Source organism: Cavia porcellus, unplaced genomic scaffold, assembly GCF_034190915.1.
Source record: "Cavia porcellus strain 051 isolate PalLab524CR breed Dunkin Hartley unplaced genomic scaffold, mCavPor4.1 scaffold_4, whole genome shotgun sequence".
NCBI lineage: Eukaryota > Metazoa > Chordata > Mammalia > Rodentia > Caviidae > Cavia > Cavia porcellus.
In genome coordinates this window covers 116,972,643-116,999,960 of record NW_026947487.1, presented here as the reverse complement: position 1 = coordinate 116,999,960, position 27,318 = coordinate 116,972,643, and the positions used below count along the sequence as shown (strand labels likewise).

Below are 27,318 nucleotides of genomic sequence, written 5' to 3'. Positions count from 1 at the left end.
TGAGACAACAGAACACCTTCAGATAAACTTGAAAGCAACCCTGAGCATCTCTGTTTCTGGCACTGCTGTGTGGTGGTGTTTGCATTTACCACACCACAGCATGGAATTTTCTTTCCTATATGTTGCCACATGAAAAGCTTCCATCATCTTTCCAAAATGGTCCTGTGTGACACAGTTCACGTCCCTGTTCTCATCTGAAGGGTATGTTGTTTCTTCTCCTTTACGTCTACAACATCTTATGCATGCCCTTCTGTATTGCATGAATAATATAGTGCATGAGAGCTACCGTGAGCTAATATCTGTTCTATACCCTTTGAATTGTGGGTGTGGTAAATAGATATGATTATTAGTTACATTATGCAAATGAGGAAAATAAGACACACTGAAATTAGAAGTAACTCATCCAGGGTCACTCAGCAACAAAGTGACAAAATTTGAATTTGAACCCAGGCATGCTAGCCACAAAAGCTTTGCTGTGAACTACTTCCTAATTCACAATATATAGAAATTTATGCTATATTATATTGTATATTCCCAGGAGTCTGCTTTCCTTTGGGATAATAAGTTTACTAAGGGCATTGTTCATTTTCCCGTGTCTGACATCTAGCCCAGAGACTGGCAGACAATAGAAATTTTAAATTCCTACCAGAGATGTTGGTAAAACAATGACCCTAGTGATAATATCACAACAGTAAATCAAAATACATCAGAACTCGTAAGGAAAACTTCTAAGACAACTTTTTCCCTGCCTATGCTCAGGGAAAAAGGATTTAGGACTCTTAGTGCTCTGTCCTCGTCAAAGGGATCCAAAATTTACAATCCTTTTTCATCCTGCTTCCTACGACCTCCCCCGTTAGTTTGCCAAGTTTATATTTACAGCTTGGAAAACAGTCTCTTCTGTGTGTCTGTGGTGCAGGCAGTTCCATGGTGGGCTGTATGAGTTCCCTGAGGCTGCTATAACAAATTATCAGAAAGCCACACTCATGTAGTATCACAGTTCCGAAGTCCAGAATGCATGTCCCTGGGCTGACACCCAGGTGCTGGCAGCAGGGCTGGAGTCCCCAGTGCAGAATCCCATGATGCTTCACGTTCTGCCTTGTTGCTTGGCTCCTGGCTCTTTTCTCCATGTTCAGTCAGGAATGCCAGCCCGGTTCTTCCCATGCCAGCCCTTCTGCTGTTGCTTCCATTATCCTCTCTCTTTGTTCACTCTACTCCACTTTTCAAAGTTCCTTGTGATTGCATTGGTTCCCACAAAATTTGAAATAATAATCCGAGCAAGCTGCTTACTACCCTTAATTCCTCTCTGCCAAGTTACATAATGGGAATTAGGATGAGGACGCCTTGCGGGGCTGCTTCCTGCCTGGTTTCTTTGCACTGTCTCATTAGAACCCCTGGCATCTGGACACCATACATGGGTTGGGTTAATTCTACCAAAGAGAACATGAGTGCTGGTTCCAGTGCAGTATTTTACCAAAAGTCAGAGAAGCGACCACACAGCTGGGCTGCGTATTCAGATGAATTGTGGCTTTGCTCTCGTACTTTTCTAGACACAGGCGCTTCCTTTTTAATGGTTGGAGGGAAAGCTGTCAAGGGGCGCTTGTTTGGCGTAAGGTCTAGGGTACTGCTGTAAACTATATGTGTACAGCAACAGGATGCAGTATTGTAGACACGTTCCGTCATTTTCTCTCTGCAAAAGTCCCAAAATCATTTCTAAGTGTCTGTTATCTTAATACCTCGAAAGGTGGTAGCTGTTCTGTACCTCTGGGGCTTTGAAATGCCTGGGAACATTTTAAGGAAGTCCGACTCAGCAGGGATGTTGACGACATGAATGTGTACTGTGTGTGTGCATGCCTTTGAGTGTACATGTGTGTATGTGCACATGTGAGTCTTAGGAATGGTCTTTTTCTCCATGCTTTCCATGTGGACAGTGTGCCTTTATGAATCCTACAAGGGCTCTGTGCTTTTGGTCCTTGGCAGGATAAAAAACATCAGTCAAAATATAGTACTGTAACGTGTTTATATCCTGGAAATGTGTAACAATAGCCTCCCTTTCTCACCAATGTAAGACCCTCCTCACTGATTTCCTTAGACCAACGCTGACCAGAGCAACTCAGAAGTGAAGTAGGTCAGGGAGACGTAATTGAGGATCTGGGAGAAAGAGCAAGTTGGTTTGCAAAATGCCATTTTGCAATCCTCTTCTCCTGCAAATCCTGCAAAATATCAATTTTTACCATCCTTTTCCATCCTGCTTCCTACGGCCACCTCATTGCATCCCACCCATCACCTTTGCCCCGGCCGTTGGTTTGCCGAGTTTATATTTACTACTTGGAAAACAGTCTCTTCAGTGTGATCCTTCTAAAAAAAAAAAAAAAAAAATGGGACCTGGCTTAAGAGAGGATGCAAACTGAGGTAGTTCACAGTCTATTGAGATGATTTTTCATGGTAAGGAGGCTTTTTTTTAAATGTAAAACTGCTTTGAAGACAGTTATGTTAGTTTTCTTTTTTTGTGTGTCTTCTGTTATTTTTCACTGGCCACCAGGACTTATCTACAGTGTCAGTGGTGAGTTAAGGTAGCTGTGGTGACAAATGCCCCCACCCCTGGTCACTTGGTGCAGACTCCTCTGTGTGGTCCTCTTAGCTGCCCCGTGCCTCCATTAGTAGTCATCTGCTCGAAGGGACTTATTACTGGCCGCTCTCTGTCGGATGGTGCTGACAATGTGGAAGGCCGTCTTTCCTATTACTGTGGACAGAGGAAGAAGAGATCACACAGGGCACTCTAGGGGACAGCCGTAGGTGATGTGACAGTCCTTCTAGCCTTACTGTTGGACACTGATTGGTCCCATTCCCAAAATTACTGTGATGGAACCAGCAGCGTGAGAAACGGATACCAGTGTGACACAGGGCTAGAGACTTAGGAGACAGGTTCCTGGCTCAAGGGTCTTCTCCGAAGTCTAATGTGCAGGTGGCCTGGAGGGAGGGCCACGTGAGTGTGCGGCTGAGTACAGTGAGTGGGAGCAGTACCACAGGGAAGGGCACCACAGCGACCACGCGCAAAGGCCACCTGTGAAACGTGATAATTCCACTTTATGTCACAGAGCTCTGGATGCACTGGGCGCATCTGCTGGCCACATCCACCCTGTGTGCTACCACTTGCCAGCCTGCAGACTAGGAGGCAAAAACCTTTTCTCTGGAAGCAAACTCCAAAGTTGGCTCTATTCTCAAATCAGTACCCGTCAGGATAAACACTGAACCCCGCGTTTTGAGAGAGAAAGTTCTGTGTTGCAGGAGAGAAATACAAGCTAAAAAGAAGTGTAAAGAAGGCGATGTAAGGGCACACTCTGAGAATGCACGGTCCTTCCACACAAGTAGCTCAGCTCAGCCCCTGTGGGTACTGACGTTCTCACCGCTGACCCCGACAGGCTGGGCCCTCTGGTCTCCGGCTCTCAGATTCAGGTCTGTGCTGCTCCTCCCTGTGTACTTCTGTTTGGAACGTTAGTGAATCCTAGGGAACACCAGTGAACCGTAGACATTAGTTTAAACAAAATACAGAAATACACATCACCATTTATGGAGCTATTGTGATGTGCCAGATACTATTAAAGTTCTTGTACAATAATTAACCCACTTAATCCTCATGGTAACCCAGAAGATGCCAGTACCACTCCCCTCTTACAGCGGGGACACTCAGACATGTCAAGGGCCAGCGTGACCTTCAGTGACAGAACTGAAGCTCGTGCTCCATCAGTGAGTCTCGGAGCCATACCCATGATCATGTGGGAGACACGGATCTGCTTTATTTTTTGACCCAATGTAATTTTTATATAATAGAAGTCCTTTAGTCATCACTAAAGGATAACTACCATGTTTCACAGGTGTATTGGTTCTGTTTTATTCATGATGGGTGGGCCAGTGCATAAATGAACACAAGAGCCATTCGGGTACACCTTTGCTGCCATGGTATTAAAGTGAAATCAGGGGGCCCCTGGCATGTATGGTGGCAAAGTTAAAGACCACTTGGATAACAGTATGCCTGGTAGTGCAGGATCTTTAAACAAGCCACGTGTGATACTGTTGGGGAAGGATTTGCCTGGTTTTGGAGTAATGTCTAGATACTAATTCTTATGATGGGAGAGTGATACTTCATACAGCCCAACTCAGTGAGATTGAAATTGAAGAATGGTGTCCATGCCTAGTTCATATGCAGATACTGTTTGGGATACTTCTGTGAAGTCCAGGCTAGCTGATAGACTCTACCACTATTGACCAGTGAGGACCACTATTGACCAGTGAGGTATTCAGGTTTGAGGAAGCACTAAAATAGTCTGGATTATTTCTCAATGAAGTTTTGCAATTTTAGAGATGTGCTACATGGATCCTGAAGAAGCACAAAAGAATTTAAGTGAAAACGGTGTGTGAAAAGATTAAATTTTCTTTCCTTTCTGTGTGCCCAGCCAATTCTTACTCAGCTCTGAGTTGAAAGCAACAATGTGGCTTTGGTGGGATCCACTTCTCCGCTGCCTCTGCCAGTTAATTAAATTCGGATTTGTTCAAACCTCTCTCCTTCCCTAGACCTCAGTGTTTTAGTAGCATTTATGGACTTCTATATGCACCATTTCTGATTGTTTTCTCCGAATCACCCTGCTGAACCCACGTGGCCACTCTCCACGCCCATCTCATTTTCCATGTTTTTCTATGTGAGAAAACTGAGGCACAAAACAGCCATGAAACACACTGAATGATAAGGCCAATAAATGACAGAGCCAAGATTTGAGCAAGGAAGATGGCTCTGAGCCCACGTTTGTACCCACAGCCTGGTGACCCTTTTCTCTAAGTGCCCGGGCAGGGTCTAGCAGAGCCCTCCCCGCATCCTGGGAAGCTGATGACTATTTGCAAACCAGAGAGTGAGTTTATGAATGATTTGACAGGCTCTCAGCTCAGTCGGCCACACTTTGCCCAGCAGGGTGCTCTGTTCGTTAGGTGACAAACCATTTAACCTGGCTTTTGACTGGCATGCCAACTAACCCGAGAATTTGCAAAGACCCCATTTCCTGAGGGTCACTGGTTGGAAGGGATTTTCTTTTCTAACTCTAGAGAAATCCAGAATAGACTCTGACAAGGAATGAGAAAAGAGACTGAGCCAGAGGGAGACAAAGATGAGAACTCCACTCGTCCACACAGCAGCCTTCCTCACCTCCAAGTGTGCCTTTCTCTCTCACACACCCTCTGGCTCTTTTTCATTCTCTCTCTGATTCTCAAATTCAGCATCCCTAGGGAAACTGCACACCCCCTGAGTATGAAAAGGTTTAGCATGGCTGCTTTAGTGGTCTGGGATTTGAGGGTTGAATTAGCCAATTAGAAGGTTAATACGTGACTGTAGGCATATGTTCCTGGTGGTGACCTTTGCGCATTTGCCATTTAACTGAATTAGCACTGGCCTGTCACAGATTTTCTGCTTGAAAAATTACCACCAAATTATCCTGAGTTCTGAATCTGCATCCTGCATGTATTCCACTTAGCACGTCAGTGTGATGATTACTTCATAAGTGATCTAAGGAGAGTCTGGTCTCAGGACAAGAGAAAGTTTTACAAGCCAAGCTGCACAGATCCCAGACTGTAGCTCCTTCCCCTTTGATTTAAAAAAGATGATGTCAGGCTGGGTGACGACTTTTCCATTTCGACTTCTCTGATGTGGCTCAGGCAGCCCACGCTGTCAGCCTCTCAAGATTGATTCCTGCTCCTGCTCCTCGGGGTTCAGTGCATCTCAGAAGGCTGGCATTTGGAGAGAAGCACTGGTTCCGTCGCTCCCAACCTTTTGCACTCGCCTTTGAGTTTGCTGCTAGGGATGATAATGAGCTTTTTTCAACTCTGTCTGCAGTGGTTAAGAGTTTGAGGTCTGGAATCAAAGTCTGGTTTCCTAAGAAGCAGACATCAAGTCCAAAAGTTGAGTGCAAGTAGTTTATATGGGGGGTCGGTCTAAAACCTACACACACACACACACACACACACACACACACACACACACAATGACGGAATAAACCAAGGAAGAGAAGGCAGCTAATGAAAGGTGAATTATTAAATCAGATAGTTTGAGGAGCAACAGGAACTCAATTCCATGGGAAAGGAGACAGAAGGTAGTCCTCCAAGTCTTCTCACTGAAGGGAGAGGGGGCTTGGGTATTTACGCTCCAGTTCCCGGTAGATAGACACCCCCCAAAGCTGTTCCTGGGAATGTTAACTTCCAAACACCCTCCTCCTGGTGCCGTGCTCAGGCTAAAACAATTTTTGGGACATATAAATCCTCTCCCTTGAAGTGGAAGGCCCGAGGGAATGGACAGGGCACTGTGTGTAAAACCAGAGGACCCTTAAACCTGGATTCAAATCCTGACTCCACCTATCTTAACATAGGTCTTGGGAAAACTTGTTAACTGATGAAAATTCAGATCCTTGCTCTATAAAAACTATATCTTCTTACAATATGAATTTCATAGGGCTGATAAAGAGATTGAATGACATTATGCACATCATGACCTTAGGGCTGTTTTGCCATATGATAAAGCGGAAAAGAAGTCAGATTTCACGAAATATTACAGAGCCTCTTTCCAGTGCCTGTCTATAGAACAGACACTCAGTCTAATGTGTGAGAAAATGAGGCAGGGCCCGTTGTTACAGTCTTGGCTTACTGGACTTTAAATCCATTTTCTTTATCCAAGTCACATGCAAGAGAATGCCATATTTCAGGTTCCCGAGCACCTAATTGAGTGCTCCATGAGGTACCCTAGGGATTTACAAAGACAAAACTGAGCCTTTGGGAAGTTCTAAATTTAAAACTTTCTGGTAGCCAAATTTACAACAGTAAAAAGGAGTAAATGAATATTTATAACATATGCGTTTAGTCCCACATAGAAAATAGTAATAATTCAGCATGCAATTAATGTAAAATTATTCATTATATATTTTATATTTTTATAACTTAGTCATTAAAACCCAGCTTGCATTTTTTACTTACAATGTATCCGTTTTAGATCAGCTACATTTCAGACTCTCACCAGCCACCTGTGGCTCACGGCCACCATGTTGGACCACGACCAAGGTCTGCTGTCCTTGAGTCACTTTCAGTAGAAAATTCCAATGGAAAAGTCCCATGTCCCTTTCCTTCCCCTTCACAGATGACAATGCTTCTTTGCCTACATGAAGATAAAGTTGGTCTTAACTCAGGCATCGCAGGAAATTGACAGTTTCTGTAATGAAATTTCACACATGGAAACCGTGGTGAGATTCCTAGCAGGTGTAAAAATCTGACGAAGTTATTTCTTTACCGGCAACTTAATGGAAGCCGCGACAGCTGTGTCCCTTTGTGCTTTTTCCAGAGCTCATTGCCAAAACGAGTTGTTGGCAGCCACGGGAGAAGTATCAACTTGCCTCTTCATTTGGGAAATGGAATTAAAACCTCAGCTCGTTTCTAAACGTCACAGATTTGGTAGGAGAGCAGGGCCGACACACGAGCCACTACTAAAATACTGATGGCTTCGGTTTTCTCAGGTGTTGCTGCGAACATCTGCAGAAGAGTTGGACTGCACGCCTGGATTCCAGCCGAAAGTGTTCCATATCAATCAGCCAGCTGAATTCATCGAGGACCAGCCGGTTCTAAACTGTAAGCAATGCCCTTTGAAGATGCTCTTGGCCCTGTCTCAGATTTAAATTTGCCAGTATCTAGGATGCGTCTCAAGATACGGTATTTTCCAAACCAGTGTTCTCTGATCAGTTTTTATGCCACTATTTGACCTAGGGGGGGAAGATTATGAACCAGAGACTTGCCAGGTTAGGGGTCAATAAAGTGGTGTGTATCCCTCTTCAGGAGGCTTTCATCAGTGTCTCTCAGCAAGCGGGGAGTGCCAGCCTCCACTGTGAGCTCTCCACAGTGTAAAGCAAATGAGATTCCTTTCCTCTGGGCACACCCCAAGAGCAACATCCTTACCTTCCTGAAGGCTGCCGTCCTCCTGTAGTTTCTCATGCATACCATTAGATCAAATAACAGTAAAAGCATGATACTGGTTGCTGGGGAATTTTAGACACTGGAATCACAAACTCTTATTCTTGAAGCTAGTAAGACAGTCTTGCAAAAAAATACAAAACCTGTACTGTTTGTTCTGTGTATTAATCTCACATTCTCCAAAGTCTCATTGATTTCCTTAAAATATGCATCCCTTAGATCTAAGGCTATGATCTCTTCTATTTTTAATAGCAATGTTATAATCCCTTACAAGCATAGTTTTTACACAATAGAGCTTAAAACTCGATGGCAGATATAACCACTTAATTATAGGCTCTAATGTGCCATTCTTTAACATTTGGAAATGAAGGGTATGAAAATAGTGATCTAATTTGGCCAAATGTTCTGTGGCTCTGGGCTCTCTTAAGGAAGGTGATTGCACATTGCCATTATGGTCTCAGGTTCGCTTCGCAATCCAGTCTGTATTCCTCATGTGTGGCTGGAAAATTTAAAGTAAAAAGTGGGGAACCCAACCACTTGCTTGACTGGATTATTCTGTGAAGCTGGCACACATTGCAGGAGTTGAAAAGGTCATAGTGAACATACAAGGCCCAGCATCCAGAGCGCTGTCCAACGCGAAGCCCAGACGTGTCCTGATGCAGCTACCCCAGTGGAACCCGCTCAGTAATGACAGTCTGCAGTGACAAGGTGCCTGGCTGGCACGGGCATGAATTCAATACGTGATTTCCTGGCAATTTCATACCTGTGTGGGACTGTGGGTCAGACCTCCAGGAACCCTCATTTGTCTTTTGATTTTTATACTTATCAGAATGAATGTTCCGAACAGCACTTGATTTGTGAGAACTGTTTTTCCCGCTCTTCCCTCCCCTCCTCTGTTTATCCATTTCTCTGTTTGCTCTCTCGCTCTCACTCTGTCTTTTTCCAAGTGATCATCCCAAGTACATCTGTGTTAACACGCTTCAAAATGTGAACCACCCCGAGTATGGAAATTAATAGAGTTGCTATGCAAAGCAGGTCCTAAATGTGATTGCTTCTGTAATCTTCATGACACCAAACAGCTTTTAATTCACTGCTGAAAAGCTGGAGACAATCATACTTTGGGGGATCTTTTTCATTTAAACTAGGCCATACTGTACATTCCAATATCATAGTTTTGTGTGTGCCTGGTGTGTGTGTGTGTGTTTGATTCCTTGAGTAATTAAGTCGGTTATGGTTGCTGCTTCTGTACAAACTAGAAAATGCTAAGTGCTCCTAGGTTGATTATCAATGAGTGTATTCAGAAGTCAGGGATGTGGGAATTGTGGCCGTTTAAAATTTTATGCTTCTGTATGAGTTGTTGGCCGGTAACATCTGATTGCCTCTCAGTGAAACTGCATGTCCGCGTATATTACTAGAACAAAACCACACAAAGAGCAGACACAGTTAGGTATTTTTAAGTTCGTCTCAATCCGAAGGATGTAGGTCATCCTGAATATCGACTTGGTGAGTAATGATCACAGTGCCAACGTGAGGAAGAAAGTTTCCGCAGGTGTGAGAATTTCTATTGAATATTATTTATCAAAATCTGGAATTCCAGAAGTTGAAGCAGTGCTTTACTTTTTCCTCACTAGAGAAAAAAAGAAAAATTGAACGTACTCTTCCACGTGGCTAATATTTTCAGCCGGTCAGCCCGACTCCAACCCTCTCCCCCTTCTCTCTCATTTTTAGTTGCATCATGCATTTCCTTATGATTCTACATAAAATTCTTCTGTTTCTGAAAAACTGTGATTAACCAAGACAGTATGAAGGGTGCGTACTCCTAGACTGAAAACCTTTTGGCCTCAAGTGCAATCTCTAGATGAGGAATGAGAAGAGTTAGGCGGGACCAGAAAGCTTAAAAATGCTCTGATGTTAAGAGTCTGCGTACCCAGAGATGCACTGCATGGTTAGGGTTGTTTTAGCAACATAAATGCGAGTCAATGTCTTAGGTGAGGCTGGAGACCCAAAGAAACTAGCTTAGGAGGATGACCTTGAGCCTGTGTATGATATTTGAACCTGAGAGTTTTTCTTTCTGTTTGCTGTATTTAAGAGCTTTGCCCACGAGTCCTTGTGATTTTCTGTGCTGCAAAAAGTGTAAACACAGCATAATCAATCAATTGATGTCTCCACTCTTTACAATCCATAAAGTTATCTGAAAGCATTGTCTCTTTGTCTGACAGGTGCAGTATATCTGTTCATACCCCAAGCTTGTATTCAACCAATTCTCTGTTCAGCTTTTAGCGGGTTGCAGAGAATGTTTATTCCGCCCGTGGCTCCGTGCTCTCTTTGTTCTGACAGTAATGTTCCCTTTTATCCTTTTCATCTCCTTCCTCAATTCCCCGCGACTTATCTTTTTTGCTTTAACTGTTACTAATGGTCACCCCCACTGCTTTTATTTCCCTAATATTTTATTCACTGTTCACTCTGATACATCTTTCCCTCAGTTGTTCTAAAGCCTTTTATTTTCTTCACATCCAAATAACTCTTTATTCTACTCTCCTTTCCCCTAACTAGACTTGATTTCTTCTTTAAAAGACCATTTTTCAGCAAGCCACAAGGATCAAAACATGGTAGCTCAGTGTTGCTTCTGATGTAACCAGCGAGCCCTCTCACTGTGTTTTCCCAGTGTGGTGCAAAGCCTCCAACTCAAGACAACTTGGACAACACTTTCTTGGCTTCATGTCAGTCTTGAAAGCAGAGGTGGGAAGAGGTGGTTGTCCACTGAGGAGGATGAGGAGGAAGGGGAAAGCTCAGAAGGCAGGAACTCAGAAAGGGATGCTCATTCCGGGTCACTTTTTATGATCATTTGTAGAGCTGAGATAGGTCCAGGGCCCTTACCACAGCCCTCTGAACTAGGTGTTCGTGCAGAAAGACCCTGCTGACCAAAAATCCTGAGTAGATAAGGAGCACGTACAGCAGAGGTTTAGGACATTGGACCTCCTGGACAAGTATCATGTTTTCTAAAAAAAAATCTTTGAAATGCAAGAGTATATTTCTAAAAACTTTATTCTTGGATGTGAAAAAATTAAATAAAGGAGAGAGGGAAAGTTACTGTTTGCTTTGAGCAAGAATGTCTTTTAAAAGATCACTTTTCATCAAAAAGGGAATAAAGACTAATTACTGAAGAAAAGGCAGTCCGGGCTTTGGGTCCATTGTACTCTTTGAGCGATGCATAGCATGTTCCCCCGACCATGTTTTACCTATAACTTGAAGAGACATTGTTCTTCTCTCTGGCCTTTCTGGTGTTCTTTGGAAGCTCCTATGTGGGACCTTTCCCAGGAGGAGGGAGAATTATCAGGAGACTTCTTCATGAAGGACCACATGCTGACAGAAGGAAGGTCACCCCTAGAAAATGTGACAGGTGTGCAGGTGGGAGCAAAGGACCCCACTGCTGCCAACCAGCACACCTGCCATGGCCAGAGAGGTGGTGCGGTCAGTGTTGAGTGCTCCCTAGCTGTTCAGAGTCCTTTTGAAGGTCACAGCAGTCCTTAGGGAAAGATGTCTCCATGTGCTCATTTTACAGATGAGAACACTGAAGGCCAATCAAGGTGACAATGTTTACCAAAGACAGTATCATTTACAATGGAGGTATCAAGATTTGAACCCAGAATTCCAGAGCTCTAGCCCGTAGCCAAGTCCACTGCCTAGTGCCTCTTGTTTTGTTGATGTTGGTGATGATACATCAAGGGAATTTGCCATCTAAATTTTTATATCACTTTCATCAATCTGGATGAATTAGAGAGAGAACTTACGCTGCATATTTTTTTCTGTTCAAAGCCAAGTTCAGTCTTCCTCCGTAATATAAAACAGTAGCTCTTGCTCTTTATTTCTGATCAAAGCAGTGCCCAATTGTCCGTGCCGCTCCACTCTGTATCTCCACTCTGACTTCCCACCCTGCCCACACATCTCCTCCACCGAACGCCATCTGGCTGTGCCAACGTGCCACCGACCTTGGTTAGCAGCCAGACCCCCGGGGGTGCGTGGAGCTGCATTAATCATATCTGCACCAACACACGTGAGTCATGGCTTTCCAGGGTGTTGTTAATTGAGTATAAATCAAATGGGAACTTGAAAAATGAAAGCACTTAATGAGAAGGCACTGTGAGAGGTGTTTTGCATCCCAACGCGGGAAATACATGGCCAGTGGATTAAATGTCAAAACAAAGGCCCTTTTGACCCTGCCGAGGAGATTTTATTTGGACGGTAATAAAAGGGTGAACCTTCCAGCCTGGCAGGTACAGAAATGCCAGTTTCCTGAGTCCAAGCTGACTGAGGCTTTTGTCTATGTGTTCTCTAATCTAGAGAATTTCCTAGTCATTTTGCTGTCCTATTCACATTTTGTGACTGTAAGACACACTGCTGGTAATTTCCTTTCCATTATCTGGTCATGCTTTGCCCTCCTAACCTGTATGTATTTACCCTTAGGTTGGGAGACCGACTATCTGATTAATGAAATTATTTCATGTCACTGATACTGCGATCCGGATAGACGTGAAGGAGGTCAGGTTTCTAGTGGCATTTTTGTTTTAAATTGTCATGATGTGCCAAGGAAACTTACTCCAGTGCCACCTGACCCACTCCATCATTATGATACTGATCATACTTGGGGTTAGAGCATAGATGACTGTTTATGTCCATAAGGGTTTTTCCTACATTTAATCAGCTCCATAGCAATGTAGGTCTTTTGTAGGTTTTCCCTGTCTCCCACTGATGTATCTGTAACAACCTAATTACCAGTCAATTAATGTTTACTAGTATCCTCAGACATGCATCAATGCTAACTTCCTTAGAAACGTAAACTACTACAAGTCAGTGGCTGTAGCATCAGAAGGGAGCACACATACTCGTCGGGGAGAGATGTAAATGCTGGAGATTCTTCCACTGGACTTGAGGCCTGAGCTGTGCTGTGAAAATGAGAAGAGATGAAGTAACAGATGACAGGCCTTGCCGGAGAAGGGGCTGGGAGCAGGCAGGGCTCTCTCGGCATATGTCCTCTCACTGGTAGTAAACAACCCAGGGATCCCAATGTCGGCTCTGAAAGGACCGACCCGTGGACAGGTCCTGTTTGGCTGCTCAGCATGGGCGTCTGAAGTATTGCATGAAAGCAGTTGGTCCCCAATTCTGAGGATTTCACTTTTAAGAACTCGCAATTTCTGAGCAGTTGTGGGCTTCCAAGACAAACCCCAGAGACAAGCTACCCGCGTGCAAATCCAGGGTCAGCCCACCATCAGGGAAGTGACTTTAGGGATCTTGGGAAAAACCTAAATAAAATGGGAAAAATCCTAACTATGCTTTGGTTTCCTCGTTTGCAAAATGAGTATTACAAAGATGATCACCTCCACCGGTGGAGGATTAACCATAAATCTGTACAAAGGGCTTAGACAGAAGCTGGCCCCTACTTACTAGCTGTTAGAATTACTGCGGGAATATCCACAGCTGGAGCCTTCTGTGTGGCCTCCCTGGCTCCTGTTCCCTCCTGACCATCATTGTGGAAATCACCTTTAACTCACAGGCATCTGAATTCACCTCCACGAAGTCACCCCTGCTCTCAGACTGCTGTAGCCCAGTGAAGTGTTCTAAAAGGCAGGACACGTGTGTTGCCTCTCACACCTCATTGCTACAGTGGACAACAGTTGTACAAGGTCATGAAGGCAGAGGGCAGAGCTAAATGGTAAAGGGCTGTCATCGACCAGACCTCGAAATCTATTTCCACGTTCAGATTGTCAGCGAAGGTAGCGTGTGGCTGGGGGCCGTGTGATCACACAGTGTGGCTGGAGTCCTGGGAGTTCAGAGCCGGAGGGAGATGAGAGGGAGAGTGGTGAGTGAAGGTGAGGCTGGCCCAGGGCCATTTCAGAAGTTCTGAGTCGGAGATGGTAAAATGTGTATCGGGGAGAGAGGGAGGGGAGCTGGCAGTGCGCCTGGGAAGGAGATGACGGGGACGTAAATGCAGAGGCCCTGAGAACGCCCCAAGATGAGCAGGCAACTAGGAGACAGATTTTACAAGACATGCAAATCAGTGGACTATACGCCCCGCTGAGCCACTGACCTGTAGGATTCTCCTAAGACATACGTGGCCTCATCTTACATATCAGAGATTCCAGTCGGGGATGCTGGTCAGGGATATTTCAGTTATCAACAACTGAATCCAGGGGCTGGGGATTTAGCTCAGCGGCATAAGTGCCTGCCTAGCAAGCAGGCAGTTGTGAGTTCGATCCCTGGTACTGATAAAAAGGAAAAAGACAAAAAAAATTTAATCCAACTGCCTTCAACAAAAGCACCTACAGTTACCATTTCACATGCTAAAAGCCTGAAGTTTGCCAGGACTTCACACCCCTTGATCTGCGTGCTCTCCTGGGGTCATCAGCATGGCCCTCATTCTTTAGCTCTGGTCTCTGTAGTGGTGGTTTCAGTGGTCATTCTCAGAGGTGTTCCCTACAAGAGGGACGCTCCTCATGTAGTTCTGGGCCTGTTTCTTTCAGCTCACCTGTCCAGACTCTCTTTTCCAATTGTTCTAGCAACTTCTCACAGCTAACTCTCCATCAGCTAGGGTTCTACTGCTATTAGAAACCAATCATGGAGCCCAAGAAGACTCAGTATCACTAGTGCCCGGTCCCAGAAAATGAACTGCTGTTCCCTGAAATAAAGAAGCTGTTCTGGGCTGGGGCGGACAAGAGAGCCCCCACAAGGGTGCTGAGCTCTATGGCTAAGGTACCTTTGGGTACCTTTCGGTGGAGATACCTACCACCTCAGGCTGTGCTCCCTGCATGAGAATTGTTAGAACCCAGCACTCATGTAAATACAGAAGCCTTTTTGGTGGCAGGGGACAAGGACAGCCATCACATCGTGCCAGGTTTCTCGGTGGTGAAGCGGGGGGAGCAGATTGCTTAATTAAGACTGTCAAATCGTAAGTGCCGCCATATGGCCTCCCTTTCAACCTGTTGAGTATCTTCGTACACATGGTCCTGGAGCTGTTATAAATCTCTTTTATTTCTGTTTTTCTTCAAGGGATTAGGGATACAGGAACATACGGATATACAGGAGCATCTCCTAATTTAAGGTATTAGAACCACATGAATCAGGCTGCTTAATGAGTAAGGCAGGAACATGTAAATTGGGAAAGATTAGGCATGGCTTGAAATAGTTTGAGAAGGCATAAGATCTTATTATCCAGTAACTGATCATATTCACACACATGCTAATAATCACAGTGCCCTCTGTCTGTTATTCTCACGTTCATTTTCATGGGAATTGCTTGTGGGCTAGAGAGCAGAGGGGTGGGAGGTGCAGATCTTTGCTTTTTTGAAGTATTTTGAAGCCCTTTTGTAGAAGAATAAGTTTATATTCTTTCCTCTGGAGTTAGGGATAGAGGATAGGAAAGGAAAAGACATACACTGAGTCTCTGTTATTCACTCAGCCAATTATTCAAGGAGCACTGAGTGGTCATATCCTGTACTGATACCCTGTACTGAGTCAAGAGATGAGGCTGGGGACTGCACCTGAAAGTTGTCCCCGGAGCTGGAGCACCATTCTGAGGGTGTGTGGGGAGCAGGTTGCCACAGAATCAGTGCCTAAGGGTACAGGTAGATGAAGCATGGCAAGATGAAGGACAGTGCTGCCAGGGCGATAAGACAAGCTGGCAGGGTAGAGATTTCTCAGTGTCCCCTCTAGAAATGAGTGGTCAAAGACATTTCCTATAAGAAGCTGAGACCTAAGCTATTTGAAGGTGGAGAGGAGATGAGCAAATCCTTAGGCAGAAGGGCCAAACTAAATGGGAGCACCTTTTTAGTCTGAGATATTGGGTACCGTTTTGTTAACCAAATCATCTATACAGACCTAAAATCGGAATATATCTCCCACTTTAGAGATGGGGGCATATGGGTGCTTAGAGCCCAAGATCTTAAAGGAAATGTTTGTGGTGGTAAATGTACTCTGGTCCCCAAAGCCCGTGCTCCTTCTGCATGGAAGCTGCAGCCAGGCTGGCTTCCTGCTAACAAGCGCACCTGTCTTTCCTCTGGGGATGTCTCCTGGGTTCCCTAGTCACCCTGCTTGTGTCTGCCACTCACATACCAACCTTCCAGATCTTCTTCTACAACCTTGAGATCATATTTGGAGGATTAAACAAGAAATCACCCTGGAGGTGTTAGGATAGCTCCTGGTGTAGGCTGGTTGACTTTATCATTTGGAAGAAGGAAGCCAATTGCTACACCATGCCTTTCCCATTTGAAGCCAAAAGGGTTGTCAGCCAGCCAGGGGTCAGTGTCTGCAGGGTGGCACTGTTTGATGGACAGTGCCATCGTCGCCCACAGGTGGCACAGAGAGCTTCTGATAGAGCTTCAGAGGAGCTAAGGGAAGGGAAGGTGCTTTCCACTTACATTCTCTACACCTGTTTTAGGAAGTTCTGTGTTCTCTGTATGCTGTTTCTTCCCTACCCCACTGCTCTCTCAGCTTGGTCTCTTTGTGCTAAACATTCAAAACATGCTTCCTGGAAAACATCCAAGAAATAATTTCTCCCAAGCCTAAATTCAGGTGTGTCTTAGGATTTAGAAAGATCATATGTGTATCTGTTGTATACTGCACATTATAGTGAGATCCAGGACTGCAGCGTGTCATAAAACAGACTGACATGAACGAACATAAGAATATTTACCGTGTGTGGTACGAACAGAGACCAGGAATAGTACTGTGTTGTTCATGTTGGGTTTTGCTACCAGATGAGTTACTACTTGTGACGGTTGATACATTGGGTCAACTTGAGAAGTTTAGAAGTTTAACTAAAGGAGCAGGTTCCTTACTTTGTAAATATCCTCATCCTGTGCACAGACATTTTATGAGTGCTACACCTACGGGGGAGAAGGGAGGCGTGGCCTGTGTACAGTATAAAGGAGGAAAAGAGGCTCGCTCTTGCCCCTTTTTCTCTGGCTGCTTTTGCTGGCTGCTGCCTTGAAGTGTTGCCCCTCAGCCAAGCCAACATGGTTCCTTGGAGCCAGCTGATTGTGGACTGAAACCTCCACAAACTGTGAGCTAAACAAACCTTTTTTCCATTTTCATATCATGTATTTTGTCCCAGAAATTAGAGGAAAGTAACCCAGACACTACTCTAGGTCTCCTAATCCTCTAGATTTTGGAATCACAGGCTGCTGTCCTGCTGGGCATTCCATGGAAAGGTGCTGACCTCCATCTGCTAAGATACTCCGTGGTTCTCTCCTCATCCCAACTGCTTTTGCAGGCAACAAAGTGTGGTGGCCCAGGCTGCCCCTACATCCGTCTCCCACTTGTGAGCAACTTGGCAAATGACATCTTGGCAGGCCACTCCTGAAAAGTGGCCAATTGCTACACCAGCCCATTTCTTTCCCATTTGAAGCCAAAAGAGTTGTCAGCCATCCAGGTTCCACTGATCTGCTTGTCAGCTGATTCTGAAAACCTCCCAGAGGACCTATTTTTAGCGAAATCTGGTTTTAATTTTCATATGTATACATTAAGTTCCAAGAGGGAAGGGGGCATTCCAAATGAGGAAACATTGATTCTGAATAACATAAAAGAAATAATTAGTGCTTGAAAAACAGTTCAAAATACAAGTCAAACCCTCTGAGGAATATGGTTAGCACTGCATTTTTTAGTGGAAGGAAGTTCATTGAATTAAAAACTGAGTGTGAGGGTAAGTGGGGATAAATCCTGCTAAATATCAAATCCTAGGCACATAGAAAAGGGGAGAAAGGAAAATAGGGGAGAAGCTGGGATTGTCACCGTTAGCGGGGTGCTCATGGGAATGCGTGACCAGGCTGTCAACTCCTACCGTCCAAAAGGACATGAAGGGCAGGGTACAGAGCCAGCACTGGCCTTATTCAAAGGGTGAAAAAGGCAATAATTCCAGCATAGAGAGGCCTGGGGTCTCAGGAATAGCAGAGTCCTCTTCATTCTGTACCAAGGCTAAGGCCGATCTAGGGCAGGTGAGCCAGAGCTGAGAGTGGAAAGTTTCTGTTAATGTAAAAATTGCCTACTTTGCTTTTGGGACACCCCAGCTCACACTTGTGTTCCCATCATGCATAGTTGGTATCAGGCACCTTTTGGTGACCAGTGTACCCTATTTGTGTCCTTGAGGACAGAGTATGTTGTTCTCTGTTAAAAAATACTTTGCTATAATTGCTTTTTAGTGATTTAAGGCTCTCTTCCATCCTGAATAATCCAGGAGACTGAATGGTTTACAGAAAGATGTTTAACTAAAGTAGAAGGAAATTGCATAGTTCCTGGTTCTATCTAAAGACATGAGAAACGAAGCCTCAGAAAGGCGAGAGACTACCAAGTCCTACAGGTTCAGTTGTAGGCCCTCTGAGCCAGAACGGTGCTTTTTCAAAGTTGTGGATTGAAAGCCCAGCTTTGGTTCATTTTGTTTGGCTTGAATGCATCTCACACAATTGTCAAAACTTAAAACGTATGAAAGAACATATGAGGAGTTTGGTATTTGCAAGAAATATAACGAAGGAAAGAATGCTAGATCACACAGAAACTTAGTTAATATCCTGCGGGGGAAACATCTGTAGCCTTCGTTGATCTTTTGTGCTGGGCATTACTGGATTCTCCACTAAGTCTGCAGACTCGCAAGATTGGGAAGGATGAGGTGAACTGACCGCATTTTCCTAGGTGATCCAGTAATCCTCAAATGGCTATGCTAGTGCGTTCCTTATCGGTGACTTTGAATATGCCACCTACCTTTCTAATCCTATTTTTGAGTTTAAAAGTTTTTTTGTTAACAATATATTGAAAACTAATTGCTATAAAAATTAAAGGCCAGAACATGCTCATACACTGCTCTTAAAAATGAGATTTAACAAACATACCACTGTTGTCTCTTTGCGTTCAGTTTGTACCCTTGTCCTGGGTCCTAAGCAAGCGTCTGGGCCGTCTGGGTAACACATTCCTGGACTTAGGAGACCAGAGAAGAACAACCCAGCTCTTCTTTCGGTTTGGGGTGTTTCCATTAAACTCCTGGAGAGCAGGCGACTGGCCTGGCTTTGGGTTGAGAGTCCACTTTGCGGTCTGGAGACAAGTCCAGCAGTTGGAATCCCATTACTTAAGAGGCTCTGAATGAACAAAATTCAGAGGCATCCAAACAGTGACCAAGCTCTTAGAGCTGCCCAAACAAATGGAAAGGTCTGGGCACTTCTGAGTTCTGAGCATAGACAAGAGGTGTTTATAAGCTACATGGAAGATTCTGTGGGCTTCCACACCTTAACCATGTGCCTAATGATTTCCACATTGCATAGTGACACCGGAAACTCCCCACTGAGATGCATTTGAGCACAGCAAAGTGCCATTTGTAAGAACTCATTCCCGTAGGGGAGAAGACCACCCTGTCAGGATCCAGGCCATGCTCAGAGGAGAAATCAGAGTGCATGTTCCCAGGGTTTACAGGAAGAGTGTGGACCCCAGTGATTTAAAGTAGGAAACTGATGTCAAGTAAAGTGTGGGACCACTGATTTAAGATTATTAGGCATAGCAGGATGTGGGTACAGAGGTAAGTTTTGTAAGTAGGTTTATGTTTGATGAATGAGCTATTTGTCTAGCTAAGCATTGTTGACTCAGATAAATTGATCTGTTTGAACTTCCTGAAATAAATAGCCAACTTTTTACTGGTTTAGAGTCTTATCTTTCTTGGACAGAGTTTTTCTGAGAACAGTTAATCAGGCAGACACAGGTAGTCTCGGTTCCTGTCTTAATAACTGTCCTGATGTAGGTGGTCTCTGTGTTAGTCCCTTAGCATTTGTATAATTTAGTCTATGGGACATTCTTCTATAGAACAGTTTTAGAAATGCAAAGGACAAAATTGTTAGGAAGTTGAACAAGTTTGAGGAGTTGTGAAGGTTGCTGTTGTTTATTTTTTTCTTTTTTCTTTTAAAGGATAGGCCCTTTTAGTGCTTTACAATGTGAAACTCCACAGTGAATGTTCCAGAAGATATGTAGACCTAGCCTCGAAACTAACCCTTCCCAACCTACAAGCTTTTTCAGTCTTCTCTACACTGTTGATGCAGAGGAACAAAACTCCCAGCCTGCTGGATGCCTGGTACAAGTTTGTGTTCTCTAAAATCCAAGAATGAATTTTAGGAACAACAGAGGTTAAGAACAGACTGTAATGACTGGGCATGGTGACTCACGCCTGTAATCTCAGCACTCAGGAGGCTGAAGCAGGAGGATGGTTGTGAGTTTGAGACCAGCCTGAGCTACAAAGTGAGCTCAAGGCCAGCCTGGACTGCATAGCGGGACCCTGTCTCAAAAAGACCAAAAAAAAAAAAAAAAAAAAAAAAAGAACAGACTGTATTTATTGAGAGTAAGAAAGCTTTTTGTTTGAGAGAGAGACAGAGACAGAAAGGGTTCTGAGTTCCAGACTCTGTCTTTTCTAGGGATTTTTATAGGGTACAACCACAAAGTGAGGCAGGTCTAAGGTGGGGAAAACACAGAACTCACAGCGTGGGCCTGAGGTGGGACAGAACTGTGGTCTGTCAGTAAGATTAATTGTTCAGGTAACTGATTAAATCAGGGACAAATGGGAAAGCGAGTCACATAGCAAGCAGACATGCTTAAAGAGCAGGGACTCTTCCTCCTGGCTTTCTCGGGGTGACAGACACTTATGCAGAATATCAATTCCTGATGCTTATCCTTAGGAATTACATGGGTGCATTTGATTTGTATTTTGTCTTGAGGTCCGGCCCACAGTGAGTTGTCTATCTCCCCCATGGTTGCAAGGTACCTGGCCTTCTGCACTGGTTTCTTTGAGGATCCAGCCCTGTCTGACTGCCTGTGATATTTCTACATAACTCAGCTGCCTGTTGGCACTATTTCATCCTATCTATACATTTTTCAAAAAGGGTCCGGTAGCCTGGACATGCCACATTAGGCCACTTTTCTGCTCCCATCTGGAGCTGGCACCACCGGAGACTCTTAGACTCAAGCTGTGCCTAGGTCTTCTGAGAAGAGGGAGAGTGGGGTTCTCTCTGTTTTTACTCTTTCTGTTCCACAAATAGTAAGAAATAATGCATCCTAAAATGATGCATGTATGCACAGCTTTAAGATGTTTTCAGGAGCACGAGTGGCTGTGGGCTCCAACTCCAACAGCAGGCTCTTTGAGAGCCAGGGAGCCTGCATCTGTCCTCTCCCTCCCAGCATCATCCTCACTTGTCCCTGTCACCCAGAATCACAGGCTTCCAGCTGGGGAAGCGTCCTTTTCCCCAAATCCTGATTAGCTTTACCCAAGGCTGATAAGGAACAGTTTGCAATTAGTAAGCCCTTTTCCTTCTCAGCAAATCCTGATTTTGAAGCCTTTTGTTCACTAAAGTCTTGAGATGGAATATTGAGTCTTCCAAAATCTTCACCTTCTTATCCAACATCCAAACCCTCTCTAAGGCAGCGGATGCCTCTGGCAAAAGAGGGGAGAGGTCAACAAGGAAAGCCGGAAAGGAAAGGTGCAGAATGACTTAAATTTCTCTGTTATTGAGCACAAACTAGGCTTCCAGAATGGAGGGCAGCCCCTCTAAACACACAGGAGTCAAGCGCAGGGAGATTTATTCCAGTTTCACCCAGGGGTTGGGAGTTTTGACAGTTTGCCCATCTTGGCAACAATTTTCTTCAGAACTAGGTAGGTTTGAGTGGAGTCTGAGGCATTGATATTGGTCAGGGTACTAGGGTCAAACAGTCTAAACCCCCTGCAGGCTACTGGTGAATGGAACACAAAAATACAGACACTTTTATCTTTTACCATTTCCAACTGAAAAGATCTTCAAAATGAGAGTTTTGTCTAAGTGTCACTTGAATATTTGACATTGGAGCACATAAAGTGGATCCTGTCTGATCTTACTGAACATGTTTAAAGGCAGAAAGTAGGTCTATTGATGGTCCATGAGCTGCCCAGCTCCTCTGGACCACGGGACTTTGTGTTTTCTCCAATCTCCCGTTCATTAGTGCAGCTCCTCTCTCTCCCTGTAACCATGGCACCAAATACACCCAGGGCCTATACTTTGGTGCGCTTCTCCTCCTCACAGTCAGCTCCATCATGTTCCAACAGAGGTGCCAGGTGGCCTGGGACCACTGGGCAGGTTTGGCATCTGCTTGTGAGCATCACAACTCTGATCCCACAGGATCGGCGGCAGGGGAATGCGAGGCTCTGGGTCTGACTGCCTGGGTTCGAATGGCAGCCCTGGCCTACAACTTGGAAGAAGCTACTTAGCTTCTCTGGCTTCAGTTTCTCTTTAAAGAGCTGTAGAAGCTAAACCTGAGACTGGCAAATAGGCCCTGCCCAGCAAGTGCAAGTTACTTGTATCAATTAATGTAACTTGATCGTGGATCTCCAAACCTCTCTGATTTCCATGAGAAAATGATGCATAATGCTAATATATATATTTCTCCCAGCTCTTCTAATCACCTTAGATATTGTATATTTGCAGTTGATATTTAGCATGGCCTCTTCCCCCTCCTCTCACCTGAAGGAACAATTAACCCTTTAAGTTGGCTGTCAGCGAGGCACCTGGAATGAGGGGCCAGAAGTTGTTTAGTTTACTATTAAAATGTTTCACGTTGTGTTTTCATGGCACCAGGCTGGGTCGATTGTTTCCTGTATTGATGAGTCTAAAGTGGGTGCTCAATAGTTCCCCTGCCAAAAGTGTTCGGCTGGTTCAGCCAGAGCATACATAAAAGGGATCTGAGTGGAGCGTTTGTTCTGTTGTTTTGGTGATGGATTCAGGAAAATGGAGAGCAGCAAATTGCTTGGTATTTGGACCTTGGCCAGGCCCATCCTGGTTATGGATATCACTTGCTCGGTTGATTGAAGAAAGCCAGCTGCTGCCCTAATAGCCTAAATCAATGGCCATTGGTGCCTGATTAGCAAGCCTGTCATGCTTGCTGTACTGCAAAGCTCCTTGTAATTATAAATTGATAAATTTTCTCTTATACACAGATACGGTGCCATATTTTATAAGTTGAGGAGCCCTTTAGGACCAATGTTGATATTAAGGTCAATTCTCTTTCTGTGATATCAAGGCAAAGGCATCCTTCAGAGGGTGCAGAAGCAACTCGTAGCTTTGCATGAATGAGTTCACCTCAGTACCCGTAAAGCCGGAGGACAAATCATGCTCCACACTTGGGGCTGTGAAAATTCAGTGAGCTCAGGTCTGTGGGACTGTGTAAAAGCCGACTTTCCATTCTGCTGTCCAGGGCCTCTGAAAACTGGCCATGTATGTATGTATATTGACCTTTCAAGTGAAATGTGAGGTTGCCCTTCCTATTTTCAACATTAATTTCCAGGATTTTGTTGCTGTTTTTCTTCATATTTGTGTAATACATTTGGGAAAGATAATAGTTGAGAATGACCAGTGGCTGGGCTTTGCAAGTGTGTGTCTGTGGAGGTTTTAGTCTGCAGCCGTGGTCCATCTTACAGAGGTGAGCCATGAGCTGAGGACTCCAGAAAGCTTGCCTAGAGAGAGAGAGAGAGGGTGACCATGCAGGAACTTTATGAGGGAGTGCTTTGGGGGTCATCTGCCATAGGAGGGAGGGGAATGAAGAAAGATTGGGTAGGGGAGAGGTGAGGATCTGACACAGGCTCATGGATGGTTCAGCCGCTCCCCCAGGAACTGACAGCAAGATGGCCCCTTGGCCTGGTCCTGAGGTGAGACATGGATACCAAGGCTTGATAACTCGGTGATGATCTTTTATTGGATGCGGGCTGCAGGAAGCAGACAAGACCATACAGGAGACGATTTTTAGCCAAAGCAATTCCCCAGAATCCGAGAACATGGTCCTTCAGTTCCAAAGAGTAATAAGCCCAGTACCTTACAAAATCTACTCCAGGTAGGTAGAAAACAGAGCTGACCAGTGCCCACTGACATGCCTCCACTGCATGTTCCTGCTGGGACCTGACAAGAAGGAGCGGGGAAGGGTAGCTGTCCCATTGCTCTCCCTGGGGTACCACAGCAGGCCACCTGCTTTGGGCTATGGTGCAACCAGTCATCTTCGCCCCTTGAGAGAAACTCCAGGTCACCCTGGACCTAGTTCTGTCTCTCAGCAGTATCAGCTGTGTTTCTGTAGCTCTAAGAATATAATACTGTCTGATTCCTAGCTTTCAGAAATCCCACTTTTCACGTACTCACAATTAACTTTGATTTGTGATGATTTACATGTGTCTATTTGCACGAAGCCAGATGGAATTTTTAGTGTATAAACATAGAAATTTTTTTGCGCAAAAGACCATCATAGCTATATTAATTTTCTTTGTTGTTTAATGAACTCTAAACTTACGTGTTCCAAGAAGCATAGATGGCCATAAGACTGAGCTCTGTCTCAGGAGCTTGAACTAGAACAGGAAACTTCAGTGGAGTTTGTTGCTATTTCAGGAGCGGCAGGTAGTTTGACAGGATCCTCAGACGAGGAAAGGCAGGGAGTGGGCACTTTAAGACATGGTTGGAACGTGTTTCCCTGCCTTCTGCTGGGTTACATTCTCAGTCCGGGCTCTCCATGTGGAGCAAATGCTGGTGCTGAGAAAGAAAAAACTATATTACAAGTTCTGCTACTCAGAGCATGACTGAGAACTCAGAAGTTCAGGAGCTTCTCCGTCACAGGAAGTCTGTGCACCATGTGTTCTGTCCTAGTGGTGACTGACGTTCATGTACACAAAGCCCCAGATATCACTCCAGTCCTAGTATGCTGAAGTATCATACAGCTATGCAAATGCTCCTGAAAAATGTTTGAAGATGTGGAAAAATATCACGAGTGAATGTTAAGGTGAAAAAGCACACAGATATAAATGTTATATATTTTTTATTAACTTATTTCTTTGTTACTATATGTTTACATAATGAACACACGTGTCATGGTGATTTTTACATGTCCGTAACACTTCAATTCTTTCTTTTAAAAATCTCTTTTCCCTCCATTCTATCTATTTTTATTTTTCCCATCAGTTCTTTTTTTCCCTTTAAATTCCTTCCGCCTCCCTCCCTCCCCACCTGTCATTCCCTTTCTTATTTGAACAAGTTCTTTCTGCTTCCCCTCATCCACCGTCTCTTTGGCTTATTATTTATGCTTTGGGCTTGTCACTTGTTTCTAAAAGGCCTACTAGAAAATACTTTCTTGACAAGTTGTCAACATTAATATTAGGTTTGTCAAATCTTATTTATATAAATATCTCGTGTTTTTAACAGCCTAGCGAGCGTGTTAAGGTTCAGTACATAACCACTTTCCACCCGGACGCTTACTGTTCAAGGTAAAAGAAAACTGAATGTATTTCCCGGATGATGTGTGCTATGGTTTCTATCTAGACGTCCCCCAAGAACCTCATGTGCTTGTAGAGGGGGCTGCTGGGTGGTAATTGGGTTGGGGCCTTGGAGAGAGCTGATTTGCTGTTAGGAGGTGGGTCAGGCCAGAAGAGGTGGGTGCTGGGGGTGCGGCCTGGAAGGGTTCCTCCCTCTCTGCTCCTCCCTGGCTCCCTGCTTCCTGTGTGTGTTCCATGAGCAGTTTTCCCCAGCCAGGCCGCTCTGCCATGACACCCTGCCTGGGCACCGGCTGACTGTGGGCTCAGATGTGAGCGACATTAAACCTCCTTTAAGTTGTGGGGGTCTGGTATTGTGACTGGGGTCTCCACCTGGGCCTCCAGGTCTCTGAGTGTGTCTCCCCTCAGGTCTCTGCACTCAGGTGACATCCCCGGCTAGGTGGCGCCCTCCCAGGGAGGACCTTCCTAACAATCCTGATCCCACCCTGAGTGCACCTGTCTCCCACTTGTCTGGTGGACATGAAATGCAACAGTGCACTAACGTGCAGACCAAACACTCAGCACTCTACAGATGTCCGTTAGCATCGCTGTAATCCTGTCATCATTGTCCTGAACCATCCCGATGGATTCTGGAGATGAGACAGGCAGGAACAAGCTTCCAAGGCCTTTTGACCTCTTTTGCCCTCCTGCAGACACAGGAGTGACTAAGCACCCAGGAGGGCAGAGCTGTCGCTTAGCAGCTGATAGAAGGCCCCGCAGCCCAGCCTCGCCTTGGGGCTCCTTTTCTCTTGCCCGGCTCAGCAGAGGCTGTGCTTAGCATCAGATGGCAGAGAACTGGGAGGCAGTTGTGCCCTAGTTGGGAGCGCCAGAGAAAAGTCAGTGGCTGTGCCTTACAGGATGAAATGCATCTTGTTATTTGGGTCTCAGTAGTAAACTTGACTGTTGTGTAACATCTGTTTTGTCACAGTGGGGACTGACGTCTGTGAAAACGAAGCCCCAAAATGTCACTCCCATCTGAATAATCCTCCAGATAGACATTCTAGATTAGTGTTTGGCATTTTTCTTCAAACATAAAAAAATAAAAATATTACATACATCAAAAAGATATAGATGTCTGGGAAGCAGCATGTCAAAATATTAGCAGAGGTTATTTCTGGGTGATTGGATTAGAAGCAACATTCGCTTTCTTTTTTGACTTCCTTTTATCTCCCTTTTTAAAAATTGAGGCAGCCTTATTTTTATTTCATTAAAGAAATGGTGCTGTTTTTTTTCCTCTAAACCCTTTGGGTAACAATAAGCTATGGAGAAAAATTTTAAGTTCAGCAAACTTGGTTTAGAAAAGTCAGAATATACAACACACACGCACATACACAGATGCTTTTTTTTAATCTTATAAAAGATTCACATCAGAGCTTTCCTGAAATAAATAGCAAGAATTTTTAGAGCATGTATATTATAATTTAATTTGTACTTCTCTCTTCAGGAGTTATATTGCTGTGGTGTGAAACACGGTACACAAGTGTTACAAAGATGTTAGCATAACAGTAAGCATCAGTCTTTACTGCAAACTATTGCTACAGGACAGGGAGGTTCCAACTGCCTTCCTAGGGATCCTCTCAGCCTGGGACTGACATCCGGCCCCTGGGGAAGTGGTGGGCCAAGCATGAAGAGCCATCCTCGAAGGTCACTTGGATCTGAGTTCAGGCTGTTGGACTCCAGAGCCCCTTGGCCTGTGCCTCTTCTGGCCACCAGCTGTGAGACCCATGCAAACATGTGGAAAATAAACCTGGGCACTGGAAGGTTGTGGCCAGCCGGGCGGTCACTCTGCAGCGAGGATGGGAAGACCAGCAATCGTTCCCTCATTTATCATCCATGCTGGAGGAAAAGATGTGGAGAGCCCTGGGTGATTTTTATTTTCATTGACTCCTTCCGTCCTTACTGCCCTCTCCTTCCCTCGATTCCCCATCCCTTGTCTTCTTTCTTCTGTCTCTAAAATGAGCCACAAAGACCTGTAAAGTCTGGTATTTAAAAGCAAAGCCTGT

General features: G+C 44.7%; 1 protein-coding gene across 3 annotated transcripts in view; it reads left to right on the top strand.

The window, feature by feature from the left end:
- Nucleotides 1–27,318, top strand: part of Cdh13 (cadherin 13) — a 1,022,569-nt gene that overhangs the window by 204,250 nt on the left and 791,001 nt on the right. For all 3 annotated transcript variants that reach the window (XM_063247740.1, XM_013158918.3, XM_063247739.1), the window contains one exon: nucleotides 7,539–7,650. In XM_063247740.1, the coding sequence (XP_063103810.1) occupies nucleotides 7,539–7,650 (112 nt within the window). The remainder of the gene's footprint in view (nucleotides 1–7,538; nucleotides 7,651–27,318) is intronic.